Source organism: Bombina bombina, chromosome 2, assembly GCF_027579735.1.
Source record: "Bombina bombina isolate aBomBom1 chromosome 2, aBomBom1.pri, whole genome shotgun sequence".
NCBI classification, from domain to species: domain Eukaryota; kingdom Metazoa; phylum Chordata; class Amphibia; order Anura; family Bombinatoridae; genus Bombina; species Bombina bombina.
In genome coordinates, this window is record NC_069500.1 from 1,275,275,067 (window position 1) to 1,275,297,289 (window position 22,223).

General features: G+C 38.0%; 1 protein-coding gene across 1 annotated transcript in view; it reads left to right on the forward strand.

Annotated features, from left to right (window-relative positions):
• LOC128647499 (ATP-dependent RNA helicase DHX15-like) overlaps window positions 1–22,223 on the forward strand; it is a 45,105-nt gene that overhangs the window by 8,513 nt on the left and 14,369 nt on the right. Inside the window, exons 2-3 of the mRNA XM_053700285.1 lie at window positions 16,370–16,700; window positions 19,430–19,623. Coding sequence (XP_053556260.1) covers window positions 16,370–16,700; window positions 19,430–19,623 — 525 coding nt within the window. The remainder of the gene's footprint in view (window positions 1–16,369; window positions 16,701–19,429; window positions 19,624–22,223) is intronic.

Here is a 22,223-nt window from a genome sequence, read left to right on the forward strand (position 1 = left end):
CTCTGCAGCTGGTAAAAAAAAAGTAATTGGAAACGCATTAAGGGAAAAACAATTTTATAGTATACTGTCCCTTTAATGAAATTAGAGGGAAACAGCCCACACCTGGCCATGAAACAGCTTCTCATTCAACTGTCCAATTATTTGGTTCATTGACAAGGAGAGGGCACCATATAAATGCTGTCATTCGTAAACCAGTCACCCAATTTGGATGTGAATACCCTCACATTAAAGTGAATGTCAATTTAGATGAATCGGTGCCCGGTTTTTAATAATCCTATTAAAAACAAGGGCACTTTTATTCAGTTTACATTTCACTCGTTTTCTTCAAATACTTACCTTTTAATCCGGACAGCTGCTGCAGCGTTTCCGCCCGTCGCGAACCCACTTCGGGGGTCCAAAATGACGAATCCATCTTCCTCCAGTCACTGCGTTTCCTCAGGCCAAGATTCCCCCGGGGGGAAAGCCGTGATTGGAGGAAGCCGGATTTGTCATTTCTGACGTATGAAGAGGTTTCCGACGGCCGTGGGAATCTCTGGAGCGGCTGTGAAGATTAAAAGGTAAGTATTTAAAGAAAACGAGTGAAATATAAATTTTGATGAATTAAAGTGCCCTTTGTTTGTTTTTATAGAATTATTAAAAACTGGGCACCGATTCATCTAAATTGACATTCACTTTAAAGCTGTTTGCACTTAATTAACGGGCCATGATACCCAAATGTTGAAACACTTGAAAGTGATGCAGCATAGCTGTAAAAAGCTGACTAGAACATATCACCTGAACATCTCTATGTAAAAAAGAAAGATATTTTACCTCAAAAGTTCCTCAGTAGCCACATCCCATTGTAAAGGACTTCTAAGCAGCAAATCAGTATGTCTGTCCCGGGACAGCTAAGGGATTGAGCCTTGTGCACTCATGTTATTTCCCCTATTCAGTTTAAGGAAGTTTACTATGAAATCTCAAGAGTTCATGACCTCAGCACTGTTGATGCTGATTGGCTGCAGTTCATTTCTTCACTTATTTATTTTTTACCTGCAGCTGGGAAGCAGCTGAATTATAACTTTTTACACAGAACTTACTCTGCTGAGCTGAGGAGATTGAGGTAAAATATCTTCCTTTTTTTACATAGAGATGCTCAGGTGATATTTTCCTGTCAGCTTTTTACAGTTATACTGCATCAGTTTCAAGTGATTTAGCATAAGAGTATTATGTCCCTTTAAGCCCACATTCATTATACTCAATATATAACTTCAACTCCTGTCTCCCCCCCTTTATTATTTTCTTTCTAACAGCTAAAAAAAATACAATTTGCGTGTTTGTGTACTTTTTGTTTAGCAAATAGATGTGTGAAATCTTGGCATCCTGTTTGAGACCTGTTGTTTTTCACCTTTACTATCTTTCTCTATTGTTGGATCTTATGTAGTCTAGCGTCAGGAAAGGTACTCTGTTCTCTGTGAGAGAATATAACAAAGTAGATGTCTACAGCACTGTAATTCTTCAAGTCTTTATTTTAGTACAGACATGGGGAAAAAAGCGACGTTTTGAGTATTAACTCATATTCTCTGTAGAAGATATTTACGGTTAGTATTAAATTAGGAATGTTGTCATAGCAACTATATAGTATTTTTTGACTGAAAGACCCGGTCTTGATGCCAACTATATACATTTTCTAATTCTGAAAGATTAGATGTGATGTAAATGTTTTTGAATGCTGTTTTGCCTATATCTATTATCCATACCCATGGGATCAGAGTTTAATAAGCAGTGGTGTTAATCCATGGTATTATTATAGCCAAGCATCCCTGGGCATAGTTTTCTTAATTGTTTATTTGCATGGTTTGCCTGCCTTAATTTAAATTGACATTGTACTGTAAATGTTTCTCACTATTTTACCTGCTGGAATTATATTAAATTGTTTTCGACAGCTCCTTTACCTTTATTTTGTCATTTTAAATAGCTGATTTTGTGTAGTGATCCCAGTGTGCTGTATGTCAGAGGTACTATTCTATCTTAGTGTTGGTCTTTGAGTAAACAGCAATAAACAAGATAAGGAAGACTTTATATAAATAATTGGATAATAATACAATGGGATCTGTTCTCCCTAGAAGCTTCAGTCCGTTTGGTTTGTGGTTTCAATAAGCAGAAACAACTATTTCAAATAGAAATATAAAACTAAAGGACTTTTCCATACATATAAACTCTGTAGCTGGTATAAGTCTTTGAAAACACATTAACCCCATTGCTACGTGGAGTTTTAGAGAAAAACTTGCCCATACCACCGAAGAATTTTTAGCATTTTTCTTTATCACTCATTTAAACAGAAATATGGCTTTTCTTTCCTTTTTTTTTTTTTTTTTTTTGGTTTTCAAAAAAGCTTTATTTATATCAAACAAAAGTACACGTCATAAAATGTATGCACCATAGCATACCTTAGAAATATTATAATACAATATGTCATTGAGTCCATGAAGTAACAAGTTTATCCCCTCTGTTGATTACTAGAGCCATAGAACAATTAAAACAAAATGACAATCTGCAGTCGATATTCAAATATGGGGGTCAGTATTTAAAAACACATTGTCTAATTCAGTGTACTTCCTTCAGATCCCCTAGTGTTAGCATCTTAGACCACTCATGGGTCTAATACAAAGACATTTTATATACAATTTTGGGGAGTCACATCAAATAAGAGACAGAACAACACACAAGAACTTGTGTCAAGAGACACAACTAACCAGAAGAGATGTCATTTTTATATGTAGTTGCACCCACAGCTATCCTATTCCCATGTAGAAAGTAAGGTTTTGTTAATTAAGCAATGTATATAGCCTTAGAGGCTTTTGAACATGTCCTAACACAGGGGTGTCCAGGCTATTTTAAAGGGGGATAGATAGGCAGGGTAGTTGATTCCTGGAGCCCTGCAGCACTTAAGTGGGTAATAATGCTTTATCAGAGGTATTTTTCACCTTCCCAATGATATAAATATTAATATTGCAATCGTAGGGGGAATGTTCAATGTTGAGGCTGTTAGGGGTGTTTACTGACAGATAAATGGCGATGTCCCAGCTATAAAATATAGGCATGACCCCCACCCGCTACCACGGCCGCCAGCCGCGAGTGAGGTAATACATTATGTTTAATGTGCCCGCCATTAATGCCATATTCAACCCGAGAGTTATAGACTAAAAAAATACTCATCTCCCCCTGCCTCTGAACAACCTCCCTCTTCCTGGGCTTCTGAAAAATAAGGATAGAGTTAATGGGATAGGAGTTACATATTAAATTAGTAAAACATCTATATTCAAGCATATATGCAAACCGGAAAACATCAAAACAATCGCTGGTAGCAAAACCAAACAGCGCGGCAAATCTTATATATGAGTCTTTAAGAGAGTCCCAAGTAAAGTTTATTGGTAGATGTGCATTAAAGGAGAGTTATCAACCCCCCGAGTACCTCCACTTGTCACGAAAAGCACCATCCCCTTCACAGCCGGCAATCTGGCAGAGCTGGGTCTCTCCCCTCGGCAGTATAGGAAATCTGGTAGTGATAGTGCCTGGGGGTAGTGTGGGTTGGTTCTCAGTCCCGGGAGGGTTATATCGGAGGTCAGGACCCTCCGCAATCCATATACTATCTGAGAAACAATCTAGATCTGTGGTAAAGGTAGGTGAGCTTAGAATCTCTATATTTGCGGCTATCTCCGGGCTCCCCCAATGCCCACGTGGCTTCCGCGGCAGCTCCAAGATCTGTTCTACCCGTACCTGCAAACTTGCTAAGTCCGTGGGATCTCCAATACCGAGAGCGATCAGAGGTCTTCGTTGTTTGCTGGCAGTGACTTTTAGTTGCGGAAGGTCCAATACATCCATCTGTGTGTGGATCAATGTGGCTCCAGGCGCCCTCCGAGATGTAGTAGTGTTACATCTTCCGCCCGACTGGCCTGTGTATAGCGAGAGGCTGGTGTCTTGCAAATTATGCTGGTGTGGCATTTCCTCTGCTTTATATTTATCGTTGTCATATGTCAATAATGGTGTGAAAGCAGGACTACCACCTGACTGCATGGCTGCTCCGAGCCCCAGCGTGGTAGGTTGCTCATCGTCGCCGGGCTGTAGCTGTGCCACTGGCTCACTGATCTCGGATTGTTGTAGCACCGGCTCAGCAGCTTTAGTAAATTCTAATTTTTCCATTAGATAAAGTCCTGCTCCGATGGAGCTTTATCTATTAGAGCTTGTAGCAGAGCCTCCAACTTAGCTAAGCGATGATCGGTAGCAGTAGAAAGGTCACTAACACCCATTATGACCGATTGATGTTTGCGACAGCACTCTCTGTACAATTACTATGCCCAAGTCGGTGTGCCGATGCTTAATGGGAAAGGTTATTAATTACGGCAATATTGCTGTGGGTGCGTAGATTAACCAGTTCTGGCTAGACACCCCTGGGGTCCAGGGGGGGGAACGCTGCCTGTGAGGTCGCCGCCGCTACAGGCCTCAATCGTCCAATTCCGTCTCCAGGATCATAAATACAGCAACCAACTATAGGATCTTGTGTAGATTCGTGCTGTGACTGAAACTAATGTCAGATGCTGTAGAATTAAAGCAATTACCGGCGGATTATTGATTTTTCTTCCAGAGCTACAGAAGAGTGCGACTGCATCGAGTCGCTGCTAGGACACGCCCGCCTTTTTTTTACTTTTTATTTAGGTATCAAAACTTTGTTTATATATAAACATGAGGAAAAAGAGAACGAATCCGGATAGATAGCCAGTCCAATAGATTTTATTCATCTGTAGAGCAGTTTAGCAAGGGCAGCTTAAACTAACTGACATGTTTCGCGCATGCCTCATGCGCTTCTTCAGAAGTTTATATATATATATATATATATATATATATATATATATATATATATATATATATATATATATATATATATATATATATATATATATATATATATATATATATATATATATATATATATATATATATAATTTTTTTTTTTCCCCCAATAGACAACCCAAGGTATTGATCTACACCCATTTTGGTATATTTCATGCCACTGTTTAGCCGCCAAATGCTATCATCTAAAAAAAGTTAATTTTTTTTACAAGCTTTGGTTTTCTCACTGAAATTATTTACACACCACTACTGCAGTCATAGGACAAGTGGTTGTAAAAATGGTCTTTGGGCCCCCTTTAAGAAATAGCAGACATTAATAGCTTTGCAATTTGTTTTTAGCAATTGGAAGTCCGCTAATTACAGCTGCGCCACCAAACTTCTGCAATTCCTGGCGGTGAAGAGGTTAATTAGTTAGCTAGTAAGGTTATTAGTATTTTAATACAGGGCTTACCCTCCCATTGGACACTCCTCACCACCCACACTCCTGAACACAATCTTAAAGGGACACTGAACCAAAATCTTTTCTTTCGTGATTCAGATAGAGCATGACATTTTAAGCAATTTTCTAATTTACTCCTATTATCACATTTTCTTCATTCTCTTGGTATCTTTATTTGAAATGCAACAATGTAAGTTTAGATGCCGGCCCATTTTTGAACAACCTGGGTTGTTCTTGCTGATTAGTGGATAAATTAATCCACCAATTAAAAAAGTGCTGTCCAGAGTTCTGAACCCCCAAAAAAGCCTAGATGCCTTCTTTTTCAAATAGTATAGACAAACCGCACACTACCTGGTTCTCAGAACTAGGACTGACTATTCTGATGTCTTTTGTGCTTTTATTTGTGATTGTGTCGGGTTCCTGCTATCCCATAACTTTTTTATGTTTGACAACGAATATTTTTTGCCAACGTGTGGAACAGCGATGGGGGCAAAGTTTGCCCCCTCATTTGCTAATTTGTTTATGGGGTGGTGGGAGCTCGATGCAATCTACAATGTGAACAACCCCTTTAGGGACAATATTCATCTATATATGCGCTATATAGATGATTTGATCTTTGTTGTCAAGGGGGATTTTGTTTTTGAGGATTTTCTGAAGTACATCAATGATAATGAACTCAGTCTGGTGTTCACGGGTGGCATGCATTTGAGTGAAGCCCAATATTTAGATTTAAATTTGGTCGGTTGTGTACAAAGTGCCAGTATATTTACTGATACATATAGGAAGCCGACAGCGGGGAACACAATCTTGCATGCCACCTCGTGTCACCCCAGACATTTGATTAAGTCTATACCCAGAAGTCAGTTTCTTCGTTTACGAAGGAATGCGACAAGGGATGTATCATTTGAAAAACAGGCTGTTGAGCTTAAATATAGACTACAGGCAAGAGGCTATAATTTGAATTCTTTAGAAAAAAGTCTATCGGAGATAAGAGAGGAGGACTGTGTACGAAGAAACAAGAGAAATATAAATAAAAAGAGAGATGGTTTCTCAGATTCAATAGTTTTTTCAACACAGTATTCCTCACAATTTCATGAAATTTGTAAAATTCTAAAGAGGAACCTTACTCTCCTGGAGGGTGATGAGATATTAAAACCATATCTGAGTTGCATAAAATTTGTTTCTAAGAAAGCGCCCACATTGGGAAATATGCTGGCGCCAAGTATGGTGTCTACTCACTCTGACAGGAAGAAGAAGAATTGGTTGGACCGCAAAGGTACCTTTTGCTGTTTGTCAACAAATTGTGGCACATGTGAAGTTGTCTCTGGTGGTGACAGCTTTAGTAGTTTTATAACGGGTTTGAGTTATAGAATTAATTACCATATTAATTGCTCCTCAACCTTTGTCATTTATTTATTGCAGTGCAACTTTTGTGGGGTTCAATATGTGGGTCAGACCTCACGTACCCTGAGAAAACGAGTGGGGGAACACAAAAGAGATATTAAAAATTATGTAAAGACATCTAGTGTTGCAAACCACTTTAATTGGTACCACTTTACTAATGTTCCCAATATTAATGTAAAAGCCATTGATAAAGTGTTCCTGCCACCCAGGGGTGGTAATAAATTCAATATTCTGACAAAGAAAGAATTATTTTGGATTTTTACATTGTGCACTAGGGAACCTCAGGGTTTAAACAAGGAATGGGACATAAGTTTATTTACAGATTGAACTAAATTGTAATACAAAAAATATATCTTTATCATGTGTCTCTGTTTAGCCCAACCTAGAATGTTTACATATTCATCATATTCCATCATGTCTTTTGTATATAATAATCTTTTAAACGTTTCTACTGAATATTGGTAAATATCTAAATGATAATTAACAGATCTGTAAGATTTAAAATGCTGATTGTTAAACTATAAATTCCTAGTTATTACTTTTCTAAGTAGAGGGAATGCTAGGGTTTTGTTCAGTCCTTGGATACTACTTTTTAATTGTTTTGGCCTCTTTTGCACTTGCCTGATTATTTCTAGACCTGATTCACAGATGTGATTGGTTCAGGTTGGAATATAGTCAGGCCGTGCACAACAGGCTAATATCCTATGACTAAGTGCCTGGAGGCACGAAACGCGTAAGGACACGCCCCCCTCTTACCTCCTACCTCTGTGTGTGTGTGTTTGTAATTGTATTGACTCTGGATTAAATATCCTTTTTATTTGCAATACTTTGGAGTGCTGCCTCTTTCTTTGTATATATTGGTCATCCCGGGGAGGCTTGGTCCCCACTTGTGCCTGCACCTTTCAGTGACTCCAAAAGCTCTGTGTCAAAACCCTGACCTCATTTGCGTGTGCATCATACAGCACCGGAAGTCTGAACCCGGCGTCTGCATTACTCACCCGGCAGGTTCGCCTGAAGCTACGCCGCCACCCTCGCAAGCTGCAGGTGGTAGAGGGCCACTGCAAATGCCTCAATGAATCCACAACAGCAATAGTCCACAGCACCAAATAAAGAGGAAAAGTTCTTGTCTTTGTCATTTATTTTCAAACAAAAGCAACGTTTTGGGCTATTCACCCTTAATCATGCTAATTAGCATTATTAAGGGTGAATAGCCCGAAACGTTGCTTTTGTTTGCTGCTGTGTGCCTACATGCTTTTTGTAAGCTAAAAGAAAATAAATGACATTAAGACAAGAACTTTTCTTATTTTTCAAATAAAGATAGCAAGAGAAGAAAAATTGATAATAGGAGTAAATTAGAAAGTGGCTTAAAATTGCATGCTTTATCTGAATCACAAAAGAAAAAAATTGGGTTCAGTGTCCCTTTAAGTACTGGCAGACAAGTCTGCCAGTATGGCGTGTTTTTTAAAAAAAATTTAAATGTGATTATTTTCCTGCAGTGTAGGATCCTTCTTATACTCCCACCTCCCTGATCCCTCCCAAGCAGCTTTTTAACCCTCCCCCCAATGGTGGTGTTCAAAACTGCATGCTCTATCTGAATTGTGAAAGAAAAATTCTTGTCCCTTTAATCTTCAGGAAATGGAGGCAATGTAACACATGTATATTGTTTTATTGTGCAAATTATTACAATCTGGCTTTTTTGCTTCTTTTAAAGGGACATAAAACCCATATTTTTCTTTCACGCTCTATCTGAATCATGAAACGTTAAACAACTTTCTAATTTACTTCTATTATCAAATTTTCTTTATCTTGTTTTTTTGTTGTTGAAAAGCAGGAACATAAGCTCCCTGAAGCACTATATGGCAGCAGTTTTGCTAGAATGTTATTAATTTGCAAGGGAACTAGATGGAAGCACTATTTCATGTCGTATAGTGCTCCAGACGCCTACCTAGATATCTCTTCAACAAAGGATATCACAAGAATATCCCTTTAATGCTAGCTTAGAAGCTGAAATGCATTGTAGCTCCTTAGCTTTGACATAGAAGGTGGGCCAATTAGGTGTCAACATGCATATGTCACTCCTATCACTGGCTCAGGAGCTGTATTGTGACTTCTGAGTGAGAACTTAGTTGTGTTTAGTACCTTGGTGTGGTCTAAACATAGTTCTCAGGGGATGCTAATGCAAAAATAGCATGGTAATGAGTGTTTTGTTTTTGCACTTTATAAATAGAAATATAGTCAACAAGTGGATAAAAACTTGCCTGCTTTTACAACTCACAGGCCCTTTTTTCTTTTTGGATGTTCACAAACTTTTGCCTTTTTTCCCTGTGAAGAGTTTCTGCAGGTGAAATTTTTACAGCCACTCAAGTCAGCTGAAGGCTCCCTATCACTGCCCCAGAGGCAGAACTTTTATTCACTTACTGCAATGAGATTTTTTTTGTGATATTTATGCAGGTCATTTTAACTTGAGAGTAAAGCAAAGTTTTTAAAATGTCTGTTTTTCCTTTTCTCTTGTAGTAATAGAAAAAGAAATCCCTTAGACTGAGTCAACAATAAATGCAGGACTGCTCCATATTTGACTGTTTTCTTCATACAGCACTTTGCTCTGGATACACTGTGTTAAGGAAAACTTACAGTGCAGCCAGGGCAAAGCTCTGTTTGAAGAGAGCAATCTAATGTGGAGCAGTGCTGCAAAGTTAAAGTGCTAAGTTCCTGCATGTGTCCCATATTTTCTGCAATGACATCTCAGATCACAGCATGTTCTGCCTTAGGGATCATCACTGTCCTGCTTGCAGTTTCGTTATAATTAAGGAGACGTTCAAAATGTCAGATATTCCTATTGTAAATGCTCCTAGAATTTTGGAACATTGAACAGAAATGTTTTACTTTTTGGGCCACTGGTTTTAAAAACTTTTAATTGTACTTAGCTGTGAGGGCTAAAAGCTAATTCAGTGCATTTCATAGAACATCTGCTTTTCTAACATGAAGATAACTGGTAGAAATAAAAAAGCAAGATTTTAGTTGTATTATATTACTAGCGGTGTACATGGGCCAAAATGGTTAATGAAAGAAATATACCTATCCATCCATATACCTCTATTCATCTATCCCCCTATTCCTCTGCCCCATCCCCCTTTCCAATATCTAAAATTACAAAAAATAAAAAAAAGTAAGATTACTGAAAAAAAAACTTCATTATCCAAAATAAAAAATAAATATTCCTAATCTAAGAACCTTTTTTTTTTTAACCCCTTAATGACCGGACCATTTTTCAATTTTCTTACCCTTAATGACCATGGCTATTTTTACATTTCTGCAGTGTTTGCGTTTAGCTGTAATTTTCCTCTTACTCGTTTACTGTACCCACACATATTATATACCGTTTTTCTCGTCATTAAATGGACTTTCTAAAGATACCATTATTTTCATCATATCTTATAATTTACTAAAAAAAAAATGATAAAATATGAGGAAAAAATGGAAAAAAACACACTTTTTCTAACTTTGACCCCCAAAATCTGTTACACATCTACAACCACCAAAAAACACCCATGCTAAATAGTTTCTAAATTTTGTCCTGAGTTTAGAAATACCCAATGTTTACATGTTCTTTGCTTTTTTTGCAATTTATGGGGCAATAAATACAAGTAGCACTTTGCTATTTCCAAACCACTTTTTTTCAAAATGAGCGCTAGTTACTTTGGAACCCTGATATCTGTCAGGAATACCTGAATATCCCTTGACATGTATATATTTTGTTTTAGAAGACATCCCAAAGTATTGATCTAGGCCCATTTTGGTATATTTCATGCCACCATTTCACCGCCAAATGCGATAAAAAAAAAAAAGTTCACTTTTTCACAAATTTTGTCACAAACTTTAGGTTTCCCACTGAAATTATTTACAAACAGCTTCTGCAATTATGGCACAAATGGTTGTAAATGCTTCTCTGGGATCCCCTTTGTTCAGAAATAACAGACTTATATGGCTTTGTGGTTGCTTTTTGGTAATTAGAAGGCCGCTAAATGCCTCTGCGCACCACACATGTTTTATGCCCAGGAGTGAAGGGGTTAATTAGGGAGCTTGTAGGGTTAATTTTAGCTTTAGTGTAGTGTAGTAGACCAGGGGTCAGCAACCTTGGGCCCCCAGATGTTTTGGAACTACATTTCCCATGATGCTGAGACACGGTTTAGGCTGTCTGAGCACAATGGGAAATGTAGTACTAAAACATCTGGGGGCCCAAGGTTGCTGACCCCTGTAGTAGACAACCCCAAGTATTGATCTAGGCCCATTTTGGTATATTTTATGCCACCATTTCACCGCCAAATGCGAGCAAATAAAAAAAAAAAAACTTTACATTTTTCACAATTTTAGGTTTCTCACTGAAATTATTTACAAACAGCTTGTGCTATTATGGCAGAAATTGTTGTAAAAGCTTCTCTGGGATGCCCTCTGTTCAGAAATAGCAGACTTATATGGCTTTGGAGTTGCTTTTTGGTAATTAGAAGGCCGCTAAATGCTGCTGCGCACCACACGTGAATTATGCCCAGCAGTGAAGGGGTTAAATTAGGTAGCTTGTAGGGAGCTTGCAGGGTTAATTTTAGAGATCAGCCTCCCACCTGACACATCCCACCCCCTGATCCCTCCCAAACAGCTCTCTTCCCTCCCCCACCCCACAATTGTTACCGCCATCTTAAGTACTGGCAGAAAGTCTGCCAGTACTAAATAAGAGTTTTTTTTTTTTTTAAATAAAAATTATAAAATATTTTAGTTGTGATGGACCCCTGCCTTAGCACCAACCTCCCTGATCCCCCCCTCCAGCTCTCTAACCCTCTCCCCTACCTAATTACCGCCATCTTGGGTACTGGCAGCTGTCTGCCAGTACCCAGTTTGGCCCCACTGGCCAAACTATTTAAATTTTATTTATAACTTTTATTTGTATTTTTTATACAAATTTATTTCTGTAGTGTAGCAGCCCCCCCCACAATACCCCCACCCCCTCCCCCTCCCAGATCCTTTTATATGTAAAAAAAAAAAAAAAAAAAAGTAACTTTTTTTTTTAAACTTTTTTTTTTCCCCTTCCTTCATTGGTGTCAGTGTGGTAATGCGCGCACGCGCATCAACGCGCACGCGCGCATCGTGCACGCGCGCGCACACGCTCCCTCCTCCCACTGGGCAAAGGCACCATCGGCACCATCACTACCGGTGCAGAGAGGGCTACAGAGTGGCTCTCTCTGCATCGGAGGCTTGTAAAGGGGTATTGCAGGATGCCTCCATATCGAGGCATCACTGCAATACCCTCAGAGCTGCTGGAAGTGATTGTGATCACTTCCAGCACTCTGTTAGACAACTGACGTACCAGGTACGTCCATTGTCATTAACTGCTTGTTAATGCATGACGTACCTGGTACGTCAGTTGTCATTAAGGGGTTAAGCCACCCTAATCTACTAATAGCCCTTAAAAGGGCCTTTTGTAGGGCATTGCCCTAAGTTAAACAGCTCTTTTACCTAAAAAAATGACTAATCTCCCCTCTAACATTAAAACCCCCCAAATTAATAAAAACAACTAACACTAATAAACCTAAACTACCAATTGCCCCTAAAGGGGCATTTGTATGGGCATTCAGCTCTTTTTGACTGCCCTTAAAGGGGCATTCAGCTCATTTTAACATTGCCCAAAAAACCCCATTTAAAAAAATAACCCCCCCCCCAAAAAAAAAAAAAACTTTTAAAAAAAAACCTAACACTAAAGCACCAAACGGGTACGGTTCCTGAAGTCCGTTGGATAAGGTTTTCTTCCAGGCGGGTCCATCATCTTCATCCACAGCGAAGGCGGCACAGAGATGTGGAGCGGTGTTCCCAGATGTGGCGATTCGCGGTAGTCACCGGCGGCGGAGACGCTCCTCTGCGGTGAGGAGGCTCCTCTTTATGCGATCGTCCGCCGCACACTGAAACCAAGAGCAAGTGAAATCTTATTGGCTATTCACTAGCCAATAAGATTTCAGTTGCTCTCATCCTATTGGCTGTTCACCAGCCAATACTATTTCACTTGCTGTCATTCTATTGGCTGATGTGAAAATGTCAGCCAATAGGAATGCAACATACCCCAATAAATATGGGGTACCTTGCATTTAATCTTCAGTGTGCGGCGGACGATCGCATGCAGAGACGCACCGGCGCCGCATAGGATCGCCACATCTGGGAACACCGCTCCGCATCTCCGCTCCTCGCCGCCTTTGCTGTGGATGAAGATGATGGACCCGCCTGGAAGAAGACCTTCTCTGCCGGACTTCAGGAACCGTGAGTACCTATTTGGGGCTTTAGTTTTTTTTGTTTGTTGTTTTTTTTAATTTAATTAGGGTTTTTTGGGCAATGTGAAAAAGACCTGAATGCCCTTTTAAGGGCAATGCCCATACAAATGCCCCTTTAGGGGGCAATGGGTAGCTTTAGGTTTATTAGTGTTAGTTTTTTTTTTTTATTTTGGGGGATTTGGTGGGTGGGGGGTTTTAATGTTAGATGGGGAATTAGTAATTTTTAATGTAAAAGCTGATTTCTTTAGGGCAATGCCCTACAAAAAGCCCTTTTAAGGGCTATTGGTATTTTATTCTTAGATTAGGGGGTGTTTTTATTTTGGGGGGCTTTTTTTATTTTCATAGTAATTGGGTTTAATTTTTTTTATTTTGGATAATGTGTTTTATTATTTTGTGTAATGTTAGACTTTTTTATTCTGTAATTTTAGATTAGTTTAAACTTGTTTTTTTATTTTTAAAGTAATGTTAGGTTTTTTATTTTAATTGTAATTTAGGATTATTTTAATTTATGTAATGGGGTTAATTTAGGGGTTGTTAGGTTAGGGGGCTTAGTGATTAGTTATTTGCGTTGTGTGGTTTGGCGGTTATGGGGTTAATAGATTTATTCGGTTAATTAACAATGTGGGTTAATGGCGGTATAGGGGTTAATAGATGTATTGGGTAGTTTGCGATGTTGGGGTTGGTGGATTTAGGGGTTAATAATTTTATTAGGTAGTTGGTTATTTAAAAAAAACCCAAAAAAAAACTTATTGCGGGCGGTTAGTTTTTTTTGGCTGCGCGACTTCAACATTCTTTTGGCTGCCTAGTGCTGCCAACATTCCTTTGAAGATGCGTGCGCAGCTGGCAACAGGCGCATTACAAACACAATTATAGTATAGATACTGGGGGTGTAAAGATATATTTGAAAGTGATTACTATATGTGATATCTAGCTCTTAAAAGTATTTTTGTGTTCAGAAAGCTATGCCTGCTACCAGTGTTTAAATGTTTGTTTTCAATTTTTTATGAATATAAACGGAACAACCTCAAAATGTAGGAAGCGCCAACTATTATACTTTTAAGTGAATGTGAAACAGTTTGATACTTGGTTATAAAAGGTTAACAAGAAACTTGTTAAATCTGGTTGGATCTCAAAGTTCTAAAAAATGTAACCTCAATGGGTAACTCCCCCCCCCCCCCCCAGCATGCCGAATTTCACATAATACTCCCCCCCCCCCCCCTTTAGCTTTTAATCGTAGAGTAGTTTTACACTTAGGATCTGTTTCATATTGTGAGGATGCCTGTTTAACTGTTCCCAAATGTTAAATCCCATAAGGTTTTATTTATTTTTTATTTTTTTCTCATCTTTTGAGTCTTATCCTTATTTTTAAAGGCTGTCTACTCCAGAATTGGATTGTTTAAAAAAAATAGATAATCCCTTTATTACTCATTCCCCAGTTTTGCATAACCAACACCGTTATATTAATATCGTTTTTACCTCTGCAATAACCTTGTATTTAAGCCTCTGCAGACTGCCCCCTTATTTCAGTTCTTTTGACATACTTGCATTTTAACCAATCAGTGCTGACTCCTTTGTAAATCCATAGCAGTAAGCAGTTATCTATAGGGCTGCAACTAACGATTATTTTAATAATCGATTAATCGGCCGATTTAATTTTTTGATTAATCGGATAAAAAATAAATATTTTTTTCCTATATTTAAAATAAAATCCACATACTGAGTGTTATAAATATAAACTTCAGACTGAAACTTTACAACTTTACATTAACAGAACTGTTGGTCCAATTTTTTTAAGCAGCAGAACACATTTTTATAATTAAGCAAAACAAATCCACAAACTGTTTGAAAAGAGAACTAGTAAGAGAGGTAGACTATCACTGTTTATAACATTCTGTTATTCACTCTTTCAGAAACTTTGTCAACATGTCCACATGCTCCTGGCTGAGGCTGGCATACTTTTTTTGCAAGCTATTTTGCCTGCAGCTGAGGAGAGGTGCTCAGATGGTGTTGAGGTGCCTGAGATGCATAAGTAGGGTTTTGCCAATTTCACCAAGGTGGGCTATTTATCTTTGTTAGCTTTTCACCAATGCAAGGGGCCTCTTAACAAAGTAAGCCTGGACTTCATTCTGACATAAAAATATCTTGAATATCTATATGCAATGGTAAACAACCAGCTATAATGTTAGGGGGAAAAATATCTAGTCCACTCTTAAAATAACATATATAGTTACATTTGAATTGGTTGAATTTGGTACATATTCCAATTAATTAAAAATATATATAAAAAAAAAAGGCAAAAGAGCTAAACAATGGAGCTTAAGACCACTGCTCCATAACTGGTCCGCTGCCTCTGAGGCTGCGGTCTGCAATCTGCCCGATCCTATACGATCGGGCTGATTGACACCCCCTGCTAGCAGCCGAATGGGCGCAAATCTGCAGGGGGCGGCATTGCACAAGCAGTTCTGGTGAACTGCTTGTGCAATGTTAAATACCGACAGCATATGCTGTCGGACATGAAACGCTACAGCGTATCATGTCGGACAGACATTGATAAATTGGCCCCAATATATCAGTAACAGGACACAGCCTTACACATTTATCTAAAGAGTATATATAATCAGCAATAGCAAGCAATCTGCAAAAAATTGTGCAAACAGGTAATGGTGGCATCAATTCATATAAAATATGCCATCAACCTAGGGCTAGCTGTAAAAATTAATATTAAGCTCGGCACTATATCATACAAAGCATAGTCCCAAATCACCTGATTTAATATAAACAATCCAAATGATAACTCCTATTATTTCTGGGTTGCAAATAAGACAGGAGTAGTTGTAAACCTAAAAAGAATATTATACTGTCCTGAAAAAGTTAAAAGTAAAATGTCTGTAGATGTCCTTTAGGTTAAGGGCATGACCATAAAACAAAATACCATGTGCAGGAGCTCATTGGAGTAAAGCAACTGGTGCTGTGCACAGACCAACTAATTGCCAACCTACTAATCGATGAGATTTGTTGACAACTATTTTCATAATCGATTATGCCGATTAGTTGTTGCAGCTCTAGTTATCTATATATGACACATAAACTAGCACTGTCTAGCTGTGAAAAACTGTCCAAATGCACTGCGATAAGAGGCGTCCTTCAAGGGCTTAAAAATGTGCATATGAGCCTACCTAGCTTTAGCTTTCAACACAGAATATCAAGAGAACAAAGCCAATTTAATGAAAATGGAAATTTTTTAAAGTTTTTTATATTGCATACCCTATTTGAATCATGAAAGTTTAATTTAGCTAGGCTTTCTCTTTAAGTGACATATTGTTTCTTTTAGGAAAGAGAGAGATCGCGATAGAGATGACCGCTCAAAGGATCGAGACCGGGATCGTGACAGAGATCGAGAAAGGGATAAAGAAAAGGAAATCCGATCTCCTCAAAACTCCCCTTTCATAACAGCTGGTGGCTTACCAACAATAAAACCAGCAGTGCTCCCACAAGGCATTAATCCATTCACCAACTTGCCCCACACACCACGATATTATGATATATTGAAAAAGCGTCTTCAGCTTCCAGTCTGGGAGTATAAAGAACGTTTTACAGATATTCTTGTAAGGAACCAGTCCTTTGTTTTGGTTGGAGAGACTGGTTCTGGCAAAACTACTCAGGTATGTCCTGCTTGTCTGTTCATTCACCTGAACTTAAGTTTTTGTTTTGCATTGCATGTGTGTGCAGAATGGTACCACTTTTCTAACTATAATACCTTATTGCGTCATTAACTGCATTGATCTAAGTGATCTTAAAATGTATTGATTTCTCAGTGTACGAAGCTGACGGCATTGGCTGCGTTTTGCCTAAAAGTAAGGGGTACTTCATTTACACCTCAAAAGATTTTGGAGGAAAAATAAGTATACTGGTTAATACTGTTTCTATATTAAGTTATAGTACAGCCAATCAGAGGGTGTTCGACCTTGGCTATTCTCAAAGGCTATGTGTATCCGTGTGCTTGTTGCCTAATAAGAGAGACTGTGCATGTACTCCTTAGGTAACAGGGGCTTAGGCACACTGCTGATGAGAATAACTCAGGCACACAAAAAACACACAAAAAAGTATTATTGTGGGCGCCTGTTGGAACCTGCAAGAATAGTAAAAAAATATGTTTTTAATACACAAGTATTTTAAGATTTCCCTAATTTGTAGATCTCCTAGGGAATTGGAGGTAATGTGTTACACTTATGTGGACGTAAGTACACAACTTAATGCCCTAGATCATTTTACTTTTGCATCCCTCTGAAGCGATACCTAGTCTGGAGCACCACAAGCCAGGAAATAGTGCTGCCATATAGTGCTCTTGCGAATAAATAGCGTTCTTGCTAAAACACTGCCAGACACATGCACGCTCCTGAGCTTAAAGGGACATGATTCCGATACAGCATACAATTATAAACAACTTTTGAAATTTACTTTTATTATCAAATGTTCTTCTTTCTCCTGGAATTTTTTGTTGAAGGTACAGTAAACTAAATATATTTGTATTTAAAACAATGCAGATAGCTTATAGTGACTGGTAATACTTTATGCATCATTCTGGTAATTATAACCTATATGTTTTTAACTTGAGCATCATTATTCATATTTTAAAGATGCGTGTTTGTCATACCTTTTGATTTTCCTCAATTGGCATGATGTCCCACAACAGTATGGTGCTTCTATTGATGGCAATCACATCTGCAGATTTACACTCCAGACCATCACGTAACCCTGACCTAGATAGAGATAAATATAGATGTGTGTATGGCCGTTATAAAGACAAATGGGATCAGCTGTTGCGCGGTACTTCACAAGGATTAAACAGTGTTTGTGTCACTAGTGATGGAATTACAGGCTCTATCACTATAAGGGCCCTTTGAGTCATGAAAGAAAAATGTCTTTCAGCAGAGCATACAATTAATATAAATAAGTTTACAATTTACTTTGTTCTCATGGTATAGAGATACCAAGATGGTATAGTATACACGTCAGGAAAAAGTGCTGCCATCTAGTGCTCTTGCAAAGGGTGCTCCTGAGCTCACCTTCCTGTTTTTCAACTAAGGATATAGAGAGAATAAAATCTGATAATCTAAGTAAATTGGAAAGTTGTTTAAAATTACTTTTTGAGCTTCATGTCCTTTTAAGATAGACTGTAAAATATGTATTAATCTTATCCATGTTTCTCCTTTGCTTTTTTTGTGAGAATTAAGGCAAATTTGTCCAATATATATTTGGTTTAGTAAAGCAAATGCAGTATAAATGTACTAATTTCCATCTGTTTTAAAGGGACACAGTGTAATGTAAAATTGTTTTTCCCTTAATATTTCCAATGACGACTTATACCAGCTGCAGAGTATACAATGTATGAGAAATGTTTTTTCTTTCTGTGTATGGAATAACTGGTTTTGTTCTTTGAAACCACAACCCATCAAAATGGGTTGAGCTTGCAGTAAAAGCAGATATCCTTATTTTATAACTCTCTGCACTCACACATGCTTCTTTATATTATATCTGTCTGTAAGCCAAATCTCAATGTTTTAAAGGAACAATTGAACATTAACATTGTATTATCTCTCCCTCCCCCTACTCAGTATAGGGATCCCACAGGGAAAACCAGCTATTTCAAACTCCAAAATAAAGTAAAAAGGATTATTTTAATACATTCCATGAAGTAAAATAGATTTTTGGAAACAAATTAAAGTGAATGTAAAGTTTTTTTTATCAAGTAGTGCCCGGTTTTTAAAAATACTATTAAAAACAGGGGCACTTTCATTGATGAAACTTTACATTGCACCATATTTGTAGAAATACCTCTTCGTCTTGAAAACCGCTCCAGCGCTTTGCTAGCCCGTCGCAAGCGTCTTCCTACGTCAGCAATGACGATTCCGGCATCCTCCAATCACGCTTGCGACGGGCGGGGGAAGCGACATCGGTGATCCAGATTTCAAAACGAAGAGGTAAGTATTTCTACAAATATGGTGCAATGTAAAGTTTCATCAGTGAAAGTGCCCCTGTTTTTAATAGTATTTTTAAAAACCGGGCACTACTTGATGAAACTTTACGTTCACTAAAGAGTTGGGGGGGTAGGATAAACTGTCTCTTTAAAGTATGAGAGCAATAAGTTTACATTTTTAAAATCTTATGATGAAATATTCCTGGACTCACTTTATTATTACTATAAATCTGTTGTTGTTGACTGGCAAATGTTGCACTTGAACAAAGCATATAGAAAAATGTTCCAAATCAAGATCATACTTGTTTTTGTTTTAAATGATACAACTTAAGGTGACATTAAAGTAAACTCAGGCATACATATGTACATTTCAAATGTTTAGAAGTTCACAGGCGCATGTCATTTGTAATACAGATACCACAATGGTGTGTTGAGTATATGAGAGCATTGCCTGGACCCAAGCGAGGTGTTGCATGTACCCAGCCCAGAAGAGTGGCTGCTATGAGTGTGGCCCAAAGAGTTGCTGATGAAATGGATGTGATGTTGGGTCAAGAAGTGGGTTACTCTATTCGATTTGAAGACTGCAGCAGTGCAAAAACAATCTTGAAGTAAGTGAAACAGATTTTTGCCAGAAAGGCTTTTTTATGTATAGATGTTAATTATGTAGAGGCAAAAAAACATGTGAAACACCAGTACAAATGGATTGATGGTATTTAGTGGATAAGCATGTTGCTGATTGCATCAAATTTAATTTGCAAGCTGTCTGTAATTACTTTCTTTTTTAGAAGTCTGGTTTTGGTACCCTTTTCATGACCGGACCATGAGAGGCTGTGATTTAATAAGGGGACAATAAAGTAAAACTTTACCATTCATTATTTCAGAGCATGCAATTTTGAGAAACTTTCCATTTTGCTTCTGTGATCAATTTTGCTTAGTTCATTTGGTATCCTTTGTTAAAGAGTAATAGGTGAGATCAGGAGCGTGTATGTGCCCATAGCCATCTGGCAGCAGTGTATACATTGCTACATACTCTCAGCGGTAGCACAGTGTGCAACTTTTACTGTTTAACAAAAGACACTAAGAGAACTAAGCAAAATTGATGATATGAGTAAAATTGGAAAGCTGTTTTAAATGGATTCGATAGAACATACCATTTTAAACAGAATGTTAGTCAAAATTAAACTTAAAGGACCAGTCAACACAGCAGATTTGCATAATCAACGAATGCAAGATAACAAGACAATGCAATAGCACTTAGTTGAACTTCAAATGAGTAGTAGATTTTGTTATGACAATTTTAAAAGTTGTCTATTTCCACTCCCTGTACCATGTGACAGTCATCAGCCAATCACAAATACATACGTTTGTTCTGTGAAATCTTGCACATGCTCAGTAGGAGTTGGTGACTCAAAGTTTAAATATAAAAAGACTCTTCACATTTTGTTAATGGAAGTAAATTGGAAAGTTGTTAAAAAATGCTGCTCTATCTGAATCATGAAGTTTAATTTTGACTGGAGCGTCCCTTTTTAAATGAATTTGAGAACACATTTAAATCCATTTAAGTTTTATTTTGACTTTACGGTCCATTTAATTCACTAGGTGCAAGTAAATAACGCTTTACTTTACTAGACCCATAAAATGAGCACTTTTCTTCTGTTAAGTGTGATCAGTCCACGGGTCATCATTACTTCTGGGATATTAACTGCTCCCCTACAGGAAGTGCAAGAGGATTCACCCAGCAGAGCTGCATATAGCTCCTCCCCTCTACGTCACTCCCAGTCATTCTCTTGCACCCAGCAACTAGATAGGTCGTGTGAGAGGACTATGGTGATTATACTTAGTTTTATATCTTCAATCAAAAGTTTGTTATTTTAAAATAGCACCGGAGTGTGTTATTACCTCTCTGGCAGAGTTTGAGGAAGAATCTACCAGAGTTTTGCTATGATTTTAGCCGGAGTAGTTAAGATCATATTGCTGTTCTCGGCCATCTGAGGAGTGAGGTAAACTTCAGATCAGGGGACAGCGGGCAGATGAATCTGCATAGGGGTATGTAGCAGTTTTTATTTTCTGACAATGGAATTGATGAGAAAATCCTGCCATACCGATATAATGTCATGTATGTATACTTTACACTTCAGTATTCTGGGAGAATGGTACTTCACTAGAATTACACTGTAAGAAGGACATAAAGCTGTTTAATAACTAGAGATTATGTTTAACGTTTTTGCTGGAATGTAAAATCGTTTTCATTTGCTGAGGTACTGAGTGAATAAATGTTTGGGCACCATTTTTCCACTTGGCAGTTGCTTAAATCTGTTTTTTCTGTCAGTTTCTGTTCTCCCTCACTGCTGTGTGTGTGGGGGAGGGGCGCTTTTACTATGCATCAAATATTTCAGTCAGCAACTCATTGTATTCCCTGCATGATCTGGTTCATCTCTACAGAGCTCAGGGGTCTTCAAAACTTATTTTGAGGGAGGTAATTTCTCTCAGCAGAGCTGTGAGAATTATAGTTTGACTGAAATAAAAACTTTTATTCTGTAATTTGTTTCCTGCTTTCAGAAATTGTTATCTTTGCTAATGGGATTAAACCTTTGCTAAAGTTGTGTTGTTTACAAGGATTGAGGCTATAACTGTTTCAATTTATTAATTTTTAACTGTCATAGATCTTCTGTGCTTCTTAAAGGCACAGTACGTTTTAATATTCTATTTGAATTGTATTTCCAAGTTGCAAGTTTATTTGCTAGTGTGTTAAACATGTCTGATTCAGAAGATGATACCTGTGTCATTTGTTGCAATGCCAAAGTGGAGCCCAATAGAAATTTATGTACTAACTGTATTGATGCTACTTTAAATAAAAATCAATCTGTACAAATTGAACAAATTTCACCAAACAACGAGGGGAGAGTTATGCCGACTAACTCGCCTCACGTGTCAGTACCTACATCTCCCGCTCAGAGGGAGGTGCGTGATATTGTAGCGCCGAGTACAGCTGGGCGGCCATTACAAATCACATTACAGGATATGGCTACTGTTATGACTGAAGTTTTGGCTAAATTACCAGAACTAAAAGGTAAGCGTGATCACTCTGGGGTGAGAACAGAGTGCGCTGATAATATTAGGGCCATGTCAGACACTGCGTCACAGGTGGCAGAACATGAGGACGGAGAACTTCATTCTGTGGGTGACTGTTCTGATCCAAACAGACTGG